This window comes from Scomber scombrus, chromosome 4 (assembly GCF_963691925.1).
Source record: "Scomber scombrus chromosome 4, fScoSco1.1, whole genome shotgun sequence".
Classification (NCBI taxonomy): domain Eukaryota; kingdom Metazoa; phylum Chordata; class Actinopteri; order Scombriformes; family Scombridae; genus Scomber; species Scomber scombrus.
Window position 1 is genome coordinate 4,007,434 of NC_084973.1, and position 12,071 is coordinate 4,019,504.

Below are 12,071 nucleotides of genomic sequence, written 5' to 3' on the forward strand. Positions count from 1 at the left end.
ATGACTGAAAAACGACAGGATCAACCTTACACCCCCCCTCCTCACACTTACACCCCCCCTTTTCCAACCCACTGATCCTCATCCTATGATAAAAAAAGGCCTCTTGTATATAATAGGCCACACAGGAAAGAAAATAACCCTATGCAATAAATAACATAGTGTGTTTTTTTTGTAATTGAAAGCAGGATGTGGTGTTTTGCATTATTTGCAGGGGGTACAGCATGCAGTGTGCGGGTCTGCCTATTGTTGCAATCTGGTTTATTCAGTCGCTCTCTGCGTCAAAACCACAGTGCGACCATCCTGCTCCTTATAACCTACATCACACAAGGATGTCTGGATGTCTTCTTTTACAATCATTTCATTAGCATGGGTGTGCTTTTTTTTTTTTTTTTTTTTAATTTAAGGGGCCCCCTTGAGTGTGTCCCCCCCACCCTCCCCCAGTGTCTTATTATCATTTATCAATTTATAACGCATTATTTACAAATAAAGCTGCACAATCTACACACACTGTATAGCCTAAACACATTGAAGGGGTTTACTCACCTTGACTATTCTGTAGAGAGGTAACAGATGTGCCCGTATTATCCGCAGACCAGGCGTCGTTTGCTGAGCGTTGTGAAACCATAGACACCATGGTCTGCAGCGCTTTCTCCGGACCGAAAAGTGACGTTTGTGCATCGGTGGATCTTTTGCGGGCGCCGGTTAATCTATATACGGGTGCTGTAATTTGTTCTTTAGTGGCTGAAATGATTCCAGTGAAAGGAGAGGAGGTGGTGGTGGTGGTGGTGGTAGTAGTGGTGGTGGTGGTGGTAGGGTCCGTCGTTGGAGGCTGGAAGGTGGTTGCAGTTTTAGAGATAGGTCTATTGGTGGTGGTGGTGGTGAGGCCGGTAGAAACAATGGTAGGCGACCGTGTTAGTCCGTCTAAAGGCCCGAGAGCGAGCCTCCTCCCGGGTAAAGTACGAGGCATGTCGGTGTGGAAGGTCTCCCAGGTGTCGGAGGCTGAGCCGGGCTTCCTGGAGAGAGGCGACGCATCGTAGATACTGATGCGAGGTGCAGCTTGACACAATCCGATATATACATAGAAAATAACTAGCAGGGCCGAAGATATGCACATCATTAAAGACGTTAAGCTCATATTCAGTTTCAGCTCTCCATGTATAAGCCCCAGTAACGGTCTCTGTCAGACCCTTTTTTTTTTCCCTGAATGGACGCGTACTCCACCGTTGACGTCCCCCCGCCGGCGTACGCTGCTGTTTGTTGCCCTGTGATGAACCACAGGCAACACTTCACCTGCTCCGCAACCAACCACGGGCTGCGAGAGATGGACGCGTTCGGGGACCAATGAGAGCCCCGGATGAAACTCTCGAGGCGCTCCTTCATTCGCTGATTGGTCAGTCGCTGTAACGCCCTTTCACAGATAACAATGCGTTGGAAATGATTAAAATGTCCTCGCTCTTCTTACAATGAGAAAAACATAACCTGTTTCATTCATAAGATGAACTTATGGAAGGATATTTAATGAAGACGGTGCTTTAAATTTGGTGTTTGGTATTATAATAGTGTATAGATAACAGCTCAGGTATTCTCCTCCATATGTCATGAGATTAAATGTTGAGGGCAGAGTTCATGTTAACCATGTTTTTCTGTTCAGAGGTTATATATAAATATATGTAATGTAAGAACTGGAAGAAATGGAAAGGGGAAGTTGTTTGACCTTAAAATAAACCGGATTATTATAGGTACTTTCTGTTCAAAATAAAACTGAAAGGGATTCTAAAAAAATCCTCACTTTCACTCTCCTCAAAACTGAAACTATCCGATTGCTAGTGTGGTGTAAACAAAAACCCAAATATGATTAGGTGTTCTTTTGAGATATTTACTGTCAGATGTGTGTGTGTTATATATGCAGGCTGTATATATGCAACATTTATGAGTTACTATCAATCATTCTTACATGTCACTACCGAGAACTGAGCAGTTACGACCGAAACATAGGATTTTTTCTTAAAAAATAAAGCATATTGAGTTGTTATCTAAGATGTTATGATTGTGATTGGTTTAATGCATATTAAACCTAATTGATCCTTCACTTTGAAATAAGTATGATCTAGTTTATGCCCTTTACAAAGAATGTTTGGATTCAGCAATACAATACAATCAATTTCACGTTTTTTTCCCCAGATGTTTCCAACCATGACTTTGCAGGTATTCAGTAGAATGGCCAATAGAGGTGTCTGTATGAAACATGCAGGAATCATTCTTGATTGACGGCTCGGTTTACTAGGCTATATGAACTGACTGTGTCTACGTGTTAAAAAATGTATGTCTGGAGGCTACAGTATTTTCGCACGTCACAATGTGCGACTACATTTTCAGTTTTAAAAGAAAGTAGGCTATGTTTTATTTCATTTGCACTCTACTGTTTTGGAATTACAGTAGTTATTATATATGTATATATTATTAACCAGTTTAGAGTACAATTCTTATTTTGGATGTTTTAACCGGAAGTATGACTACTCATTTGTTTCAATGGCATATTTATTTTGTCTTACTTTGTTATCTTGTCCCTCTCAAACAATTATTATTCAATGCTACAGGGTATCCAATATGTATTATTTCCAAAAGTGTAGTTGTACTTCTTCATTTTGACCACAGAGGGGCAGGAACTTCAGGATCATGACGATGCTCCTGATGACTTGTTGACTCCACTGGCATCAAGTCACAAGCAATATCACAGCAATACTTCCGGTGATGATATTCAAAATAAAACGTTAACGACGGACAACCATTCTAATGTTTTTATCGCGGAAGGAAGAACGACGCGCGTTGTAACTTCATTATTTTTTGAAACACGGAACTATTGCTTAGTTTTCAGTCAATTGACTGTCATAAGACATGCTATGTTGAAGTGTAATGTTAATACAGCAGATTGATGGCAGCAGGAGAATGAGGAAGCTGAAGTGTTGTAGGTGTTTCGCTTTAACTAGTGACCGTGTTAACTGGTGACAGAACACAATGTGTCCGTAGTTGTCATGGTGACCAGAACACGTAAGTGTCCTCCTAAAAGCCTTAAATAGTCTTTAATGAAATGTTCATTGCAATATATATATATTCGTCTGGTTATTTTTAGTCTCATATTTAACTATGTCAGTTAAACGGCAACATAAAGCTTTCATCTTTATTGGATTATTGTTTAATGTGCTGACAGATGGCGGCTAATGAGTCATTTGATATAATACAGTTTTAAATGGTTGATTATAAGACACTTTCCAATTTAGCTGCATTGTCAATGTATACGCTACGTATTGTTTCTCACATTATAAGAAACGTTAGGCCAATGCTTCTTACTGATAACATTTGAACTGATGTAAATGGCCAGTGTGTATATAAAACACATATGAGTCAAGGTATCTGCACATTATTAAAGTACAAATTAATGACTTTTTTAATACTTCTTTTCAAGTTTTTCAAGTAAATACTCAATGCAGAAAAATGTCACATGTGACTGTTGTACTCATACATAATATATTATGAGATATATAATCATGCAAATGCAGGATTTTACTGTTGAAATGGAGCAGACTTTGAAGTCATTTATATAGGACTGTAACTAATGATTAGTTTCTTTATATACTGATTATGTTTTACTTTAATTAATAAGTTGATTGGTTGGTTATGTAAAATAATCAGAAAATAATGATAATAATGATAAATAACAAACCAAACAAATATAATAACGGTCATTCCTTCTGCCCCAGCTCAAATGTAATGCCTTAACTCCTACAATTCCAGTCATTTTTTAAGGCATTTTTAGACCTTCAATATCAAACACGTAATTTAAGATATTTTAAGGCTTTTTAAAGATCCGCGAGGACCCTGATGAGTATGTTTTTAAAAATGAGCAAAGTGTAAATAAAGGATTTAATAAGGACGCCTACATGTTCTCTTCCTGTTTCATTGGTCCTCATGTCATCAGTTAACACGGTCACCAGTTAAAGCGTAACACCGGAAGTGGCGCATGACAAATAGCTCGGTACAATGGCGCCTCTAGATTTGGATAAATATGCGGAGATTGCAAAACAGTGTAAATACCTTCCAGAGAATGACCTCAAGGTAAATGTGACTTTCTCGTAATGTCTTTAATGAAAACAGTCAACGAGCTGGTGACGTTAGTTCATTGCTGTTTTATGTTGTAACTTAGCAACGTCGTTAGCTGACGTTAGCTTCAACTAGCTAGTATCGTTAGCCTGCTTCCTTCATATTAACCGTTATCAAACATTATTTAGCACAGCGAAACACAAGCCTGCCTAGCTTATCTATGCCTTTGGGACAATAATGAGAATGAGCTTTGGTTTGTCATGATGTGCCAACGTTAACATGAGCAGATATTAACACAGTGACCTGATGATGATGATGATGATGATGATGATGTCATGTTGTGTTGACAGCTGATTGTTTATAACTGAAAGTCTGCTGCGTTTATACCCAAGAGTTTCACATAAGACCTTCACACATTTATGTAAAGATACAGAGAACCAGCAAACGTCACTCTATATTAAATATAAACCCTCTAAAATGTAAAGAATTGATCGGCTTTAATGGTTCAAATCATACACCAAGATAAACATCAATTAGTATCTGAAGTTGTTTGAAATGAGAGAAAGACAACATGACTTGAGAGGAATGTGTACAGTTAGTGAGAACTAATGTTAAATATATTAGTATTACAGTCATAAGACATACATGATAAAACATGTGATGAGGAACTGAAAACATTAAAGCCATTCATCATTCATCAGGACAGGACAATGTTGGTTATTGATTTCTATTGTCTTGTTTGTATTGTTCTGATTGTTTGTTTACTTCTTGTTCTGCTTGTTTTGTTTATTTTGATTGTTTTGTTAAAGTCTTATTTTGTAAGTTCATTTTTTCTAAGTTTTTAATTGTAATTAATTTAATAATTTCTTTTAATTGTATTATTGTTGTATACATATGTTTTTTTTAATGTTTTTTTGTCATATCCCCTATCTTTTTGAGCTGCTGTAACGATGAATTTCCCCCACTATTTTAATCTTTATCTTTAAACACAGTGTTTTAAAAGGCTGGATATTAAATGAATAAGTTACACAGTTTAATCTCACCTTCATATATTAATATATGAATGTGAGTGTTCACCTTGAAATCATTGTTTAATGTAATCATTGTTTTATAGTGTTACACTCCATTAGGAATCAATGAACAGCATAGTGCTCATAGTGCTGCCCTTATAACCAGCTAATCTAACCATCATTCACTGCCTACAGTACTGTGCAGTGTTCAGCTCTGGGCTTTATGAAGACAGTTTAATGCATACTCAGAAACTGCTGACATTTCATTCCCTGTTCAAGAAGAGAGTTGTGGCTTCATATTCTTTATATGAGTTAGGAAGTGATGAAACTCAAAGTAACTCACAGTACAGTTTATATGAAAGTGGTCACCATTTAAAAAGCATGTGAAATGATGTCTGGAGCCTGATTTCTTACCTGTGTGTTATATTTTCACCTTTGCAGAGGTTATGTGACTACGTGTGTGATCTTCTGCTGGAGGAGTCCAATGTCCAGCCTGTTTCTACTCCCGTGACAGTATGTGGGGACATACATGGACAGGTGAAAACCCACCAGTGTCTCTACACAGGAGAAAGTGTACTATGAGAAAGCAGTGTTTTTACAGACTTTTTTTTCACATATGAACTCAGGACAGTGTCCAGAAAATCAAGTCTGGACATTTTCTTGAGTTTTCCTTTCACACATAAAGCACACAGCAGGAGATTGTCCTTATCAGATGTGTTCTCACCTACTGGAAACACTCTGTTTGGCTTATGTGAGATGTGCAGGCGGCAGATACAAAAAGTACAATGCAGTTATTATTTTTTGCATTTTTAAGCTTTTATTTTACAAGAAATCACAGGAAGTCTTCTCTTCGATTAGCACTAGCTTCACAGTGGAGTGTTCAGGCTCAGTCAAAACAATGCAGTTTAGCTCATCAACACACACAGACACAGACACACACACACAAACACACACACACACTCGCTCGCTCACTGTGAATTCTCTAGACAATGAACTGCTGTGTTCACACATGGGCTCCATCGGACATTACACACACTTTTATACCCGGGGGCTGGCAGGATAACGTCTGTTTAATGTCCGGCCTATTTGTATTCACACATACATCTCCTACATTTAATGTCAGGGTTATAGTGCATGTGTGAAACGGGCTATAGTGTGTACGTCATATTTTCATGGTGGTGTTTTGTTCAAATAAAATGACAAATCTACACTCATTTTTTTTAATTTCCTTATATTTTAGTTCTATGATCTTTGTGAACTCTTCCGAACCGGCGGCCAGGTCCCAGACACAAATTACATATTCATGGTTTGTACATTTCAGTCAGTCTATTATGATAATAGTAATAATAATACTAATAATTTACTGGTGTCTGGTCACAGTGTCCGTAACAAACCTTTTTCTCATGTGCAGGGAGACTTTGTTGACCGGGGCTACTACAGCTTGGAGACGTTCACCTACCTGCTGGTGCTGAAAGCCAAATGGCCCGACCGCATCACGCTGCTACGAGGAAACCACGAGAGCAGACAGATCACACAAGTCTACGGCTTTTATGGTGAGACCGATGGAAGAGAAATGACAAATGATACTGTAATAATCTCACCTCCTGAACCATAAAACGTGTTTTTTATTTCTTCGTGTGTCCTACAGATGAGTGTCAGACTAAATACGGGAATGCAAATGCCTGGCGTTACTGCACCAAAGTGTTCGACATGTTAACGGTTGCGGCTGTAAGTATTAAAGTGATACTGTACCTTATATTTTTATTTTGAAAGGTTGGAAAAGTATTTTGTTTAAACAATATTACAACATACTGTAGATGACATTTTGTGTTTCTCCCTGCTCACACTATCTGCATTGCATACCGTGATACAACTTAATTAAATGAACAGTTCCTACTTGTTGATTGGCCACCAACTTCATTTCAGCAGACAGCAGAAGTGTGTTTAAAACCACAGCATGTTGTCGCTGGACTGTGGTTCAGCCAATCACGTGCTGCCTCTTCAACAAACTGCTTTAGTGGACAATTTTTCTCTTTTCCTTAGTTACTGTTGTTATGTAAATGCCATTAACAGTCTACCTGTTCATGTTTTCTATCTTACAAACAGTAGCACCACCATCCAAAGACGTCCTACATTGTGCTGTTAGTCCTAACTCTGCTATTTTGTGCCGTTTCATTTATTTTTTTTATTATCAGCTGATGGACGAGCAGATCCTGTGCGTGCACGGAGGTCTCTCTCCCGACATCAAAACCCTGGATCAGATCCGAACCATCGAGCGGAACCAGGAGATCCCCCACAAAGGAGCGTTCTGTGATCTGGTGTGGTCGGACCCCGAGGACGTGGACACGTGGGCCATCAGTCCCAGAGGAGCTGGCTGGCTGTTCGGTGCAAAGGTCACAAATGAGGTAGGTCGCTTCTACTTTCACTTGAGTTCAGCTCACATTGATTCTGAGTGACTCGCCATCAGTACATGTGGAGGTTAAAGAGCAGCGGAGCAAATACACAGGCAGGAAAATACACTGAGCTGATTTAAGCAACATTTTTATAATACACATACATGGTAAAACTTGCACTGACATGTGTGACATTTATTTGATTGGCTCTAGGGAGGATGATAGGCTCAGACAATCACAAGTAATGTTACACGTGGCAACAGCTACATGGCAACACGGCAACAATGGTGGGTGACCTTGTTGTTTATGTGTTGCTGCAGCTGGCACTCTTTCATAAAGCCCATAAAAACATACTCTAATGTTGGCACAGTGGAGCCAGTTAGCAGTAAAATGCTAACAGGTTCATCTGAGCAGGTCAAAGCGACATCATCTATTGACAGTGGGTCTGTATATTAACACAGGTGGGGTCAGACTGGAATCATCACAATAAATCTAAATACTTTTATGGGGACAGTTCTTGCCTTTTCCTCCACTTGTAACCCGAATTAAATTCAGATTTCAGTTTAATCACATGCAAGGAATCTTTTCCACACGTAAAGGACATACTGAATCTTAAGAGGGAATTTAGCTGTATCTCCTCCACAACATATAGAGAGCACTATCTAGAGAAATGTTTGTTGATTTACTACAAGGCTTTTAAATCTTTTAAAAATCCCGTCCAATAAGAGCAGATCACGTGTCACTACTGTCCAATGACTGTCTTTTAAAATCCCGTTGATAGGGCACAGTGCCTCTGCCCAGAATGCACCGAGCATGGCTATGAAAATTAGTGACCGGCACAGAAAATAGTCCCGTAATTGACCATCTCAAACTACGGGACTGTTCAAGCCGACTGACGGAAGATGAGTCTGGGTTTTTTGTAGGACTTAAAATCAGAGCAAGATTCCTGTAGTGTACACTTGACTTTACTATCCTCTGGTTTGAAGCATACAGACTAGCTTAGTGACCTATGTTTACTGTAGTGTGTCTCAAATAGCTTCCTGGTTGAGTAAGTAGCCAATCCTTACACTGATTTGGTTACTGCTTTAAATGATGAGTCACAGGTAAATGACTGATGAGTCAATGATGAGCCTGTAATAGTGATAAAGAGAATCACACGTAACCATAGTTCTATTGCATTGCAATGGCGGCCCGTCTCTCAGTTTTTTCAATTCATTTATTTATCTTTGCTTTATTACTGCTATTTAACTATATTCAAGTATTGTCAATGTTTATTTGCTTTTAAATTTTAGTAATGTATTCTCATCTTGACCCTTTCCTGCAGTTTGTTCACATCAACAACCTGAAGCTGATCTGCCGAGCTCACCAGCTCGTCCACGAGGGCTACAAGTTCATGTTTGATGAGAAGCTGGTCACCGTGTGGTCTGCTCCCAACTACTGCTATCGCTGCGGCAACATCGCCTCCATCATGGTCTTCAAAGACGCTAACACGAGAGAGCCCAAGCTCTTCAGAGCCGTGCCCGACTCCGAACGGGTCATTCCGCCACGAACGACGACACCTTATTTCCTGTAAGCGAGAGGGAAAAAAAGCAATACGGCTGTTCAGTGCACAGACGCCGCCGAGGACAGAGGCAACAGCACTTCAAACCCATATGAATTGTGTATAGTAAACTATAGAGTATTTGCAGTGCTTTTCTTGGTGCCAACTGTCAACTTTTATTCCCGTTCTGTGCATTTAACAGCATTATTCTGCAGCTTAAATCAGAAGCTCATCATTGAAGCTGGAAGTTGGAGTGGGGCTGCACATTTAGCACATTTTATATTGTCTCAGCAGCAAAGAAACTGGAATAATCTCTGAGATGGTGATGGCTACAGGTGGTAGACTCATAACTTAATGCTTTTGCTCACAGTTTTTAACCCTCCTGTTGTCTTCCTGTCAACCATGGAACTTTCATCTTCTCAGGTCAAAATTGACCAGGTCTGGTTTGATTGTTTAGAAAGGATAAGATATAAATGATCACCCAATGCTGTGATAATATACCTTATGCTATATAAATAGTCAAACCAGACCAGGTCAGTTTTGACCCAGGAGGACAAAAGTTGCACAGTGGATGGGAACCAGATCTGGTTTGACTGTTTATTAAGCGTAAGATATGAATCATCACCCAATTATGTGTTAGACCTTTTTAGCCAACTTCATTCCAACTTATTACCACAGGTTTTACACATCATTTTGAAAATTACAGTCAATAGGCCAAAATTGACCCAGGGACAACAGGAGGGTTTAATCAATCAGCACCTTTTAGTTTTATTGAGAATACATCAAACGTTAGCGGAAGCTAGCTAGCAGCTACAGCTAATGCTATTCAGCATTTAGTATTAAAATGATCCTGAAGCAGGTTCTGCTGGGTTGCTGTGCCAGAGTCCCAACAGAGTTTCTGACACTAGTTCAGCAGGTCATGCAAACACCTGTGTTTGTTTTGTACTGTGGTTAAACTGTTAGCTTTAAGCCATGTTGAACCACAGAAAGAGGAACTGTAAGTTGCCTACAAAATGAAGGCCAAGATTATTGCACTGAAAGTAAAATTTCTCAGTAGCCTCACGGTTTTCCATACTGTGATATCTCAGCTTTAAAAGGGCTTTGTGTGTATTGATGATTTACATTAGCCTGTAGCCATTAGCATTTCAGAGGTTGATGCTGTGAAGCATTTAATACATTTAGCACATTAATTTTTGGGTGGAATGTGGTGTTGAATGTGTACCCCCCTCCAAACCCCTTCCACTTCCAGCTTGCAGTTAGGGGCACTTGGTTTGAACCACATAGCCATAGCTGGCTCATAAATTTGAACTCCGTCAGCAGCATGCTGTTGAGAAGTATTGTAGAGGAAGGATTCAAATAATACAGAAGTCAACTGGCCTTTTGTAAAATGTTCGTATTTATAGAGTTTCATTTCACTTTACAATAATAAAAAAAATCACTCTGCTGAGCAAATTGCAGGTATAGTGTTATATATATAAATATATACAATGTTTAATTTTATGATGTCATGGTAATGTATTAAAGTGGGGCGTAAGATAACGAAGCACTGCACAAAAACAAAATTGCATCTAGTCTGACACTTTCAATGGACTTACCCCCCGACCCCCTGCACTGTTATCATGTCATATAAATACACATGTAAACCTGAGAGTTGGTGTATAAAATTTTACTCTGTGTGTTAGCAGGTGCAACACCTGGTACATTAGAGAATTCTCTGTCATTTCCAGATTTGGAATCAGCTCTTCGCTCTTGTAATTATTATTTTTCTGTGTATCACCATACTTTTTTAAATAAACAATTGAAAACAATGGTGTCATCAGTACATGTGTAATCAGCAAATAAACCACTAATATTATATAGTAAATAACATATTCAGCTTATTCATGTCATGAACCATATCTACAGATTTGCATTTAATGGGGTTGAAGTAACTTTATGTTGAGGGTTGCATCTAAATTCTGCCAAAGATGATTCATTCAACCCTCAGGATGGTTAAAGGACTGGTTCACAGTTTTTCAAGTGTGTCTTAAAACAACAGTCAGGAGCTCAAATGAACACTGAAACCTGTTTTTCCTGTTGAAATCATTCCTCCTGTTCATACTGACCATTAGAAGATCTCTTCATGATGCACTTGATATGACTAACTCAGACTGCTGAAGCTGAATAGAAGCTTCACATCTACTTTTAAATGACTGTGTGGACACACTGTGGATTTAGTCCTCCATCACTTCCATTTAAAGTACATTTGAAGGAGATCTTTTAATAGTCAGTATGAACAGGAGGAATGATTACAGAGAGGAATTCCCTTCACTAGCACACTAGTATCCTGGTTATGACTGGGTATTTGGAGTATCCTGGTTATGTCTACATATATACTTATCCTGGTTTTAACTATTAACTCTACCGGAACAGATCATACTGGCTGAAGTGATGCCATCGTGTAATCAATAGTTAATATTGCCCTAAGGTCACTAAAGAGTGGCACTTGATCTAGCCAGATGAAGCACAGACAAACAACAGCTTGGCAACAATTTGGCATTCTTGGCAAATGGGGGAAGAAGCAGCTGTCCCTCTTTGCTGAGAGCATTTTAGTACAAAGATGCACGCAAACCACTTTATATGTGTCCTACATTAACAACCTTTCTCATGCATTTTTAACTTAACCCAAAAATCACTCTGCTGCCTGACTTATTTTGTTAGGCTGTTGTTTAAGCACTATGAAAGCAATAACAGAATGAAATAAAACATTAACAGGTTTCAGATGCTGAAAACCTATGAAACTGAAAATATTTTAAGCTTTAAGATGGTACATTATTGTCAGAAAATACTGCTCGTCTCAATCTTTTGCTGTAGTGAAAAAGGGTAGCATTTGTTTTAACAGCTGATCTTTTATTTTCAAGCAGCTGTTCTAACACAAAGTATATGATGGCAAACATATGCACAAAATTGGCAAATAATCTCCACTGGAGTAAAGGAGTGACACATTTAAAAACTGGTTCTCCTTTCACTCCTCAGATCATGTGTGAACCG

At 38.9% G+C, this 12,071-nt stretch overlaps 2 protein-coding genes across 3 annotated transcripts in view; one reads left to right on the forward strand and one right to left on the reverse strand.

The window, feature by feature from the left end:
- LOC133978920 (multiple epidermal growth factor-like domains protein 9) overlaps window positions 1-1,251 on the reverse strand; it is a 37,967-nt gene extending 36,716 nt beyond the window's left edge. The window contains exon 1 of the mRNA XM_062417280.1: window positions 544-1,251. Within this exon, the coding sequence (XP_062273264.1) occupies window positions 544-1,135 (592 nt within the window). The 5' untranslated portion in view covers window positions 1,136-1,251. The remainder of the gene's footprint in view (window positions 1-543) is intronic.
- A 2,742-nt stretch (window positions 1,252-3,993) lies between these two features.
- Window positions 3,994-10,843, forward strand: LOC133978926 (serine/threonine-protein phosphatase 6 catalytic subunit). Of its 2 annotated transcripts, XR_009925045.1 has the most exons (8): window positions 4,012-4,113; window positions 5,550-5,645; window positions 6,349-6,414; window positions 6,520-6,661; window positions 6,757-6,836; window positions 7,304-7,513; window positions 8,826-9,479; window positions 9,575-10,843. XR_009925045.1 is itself a non-coding variant. In XM_062417287.1 (7 exons), the coding sequence occupies exons 1-7, from the start codon at window positions 4,039-4,041 to the stop codon at window positions 9,072-9,074; spliced, it is 918 nt and encodes a 305-aa protein (XP_062273271.1). In that variant the 5' UTR covers window positions 3,994-4,038; the 3' UTR covers window positions 9,075-10,843. The 2 variants fall into 2 exon arrangements, 1 of the variants encoding a protein (XP_062273271.1); XM_062417287.1 differs by having other exon boundaries at window positions 3,994-4,113; window positions 8,826-10,843.
- The last annotated feature ends 1,228 nt before the right edge of the window (window positions 10,844-12,071 follow it).

Bases quoted from the DNA above. Each gene is read 5' to 3' on its own strand.
- LOC133978926 (XM_062417287.1), top strand. From the start codon at position 4,039: ATGGCGCCTCTAGATTTGGATAAATATGCGGAGATTGCAAAACAGTGT. The intron at 6,415-6,519 runs GTTTGTACATTT...TCTCATGTGCAG, and splicing joins ACACAAATTACATATTCATG to GGAGACTTTGTTGACCGGGG. The intron at 7,514-8,825 runs GTAGGTCGCTTC...CCTTTCCTGCAG, and splicing joins GTGCAAAGGTCACAAATGAG to TTTGTTCACATCAACAACCT.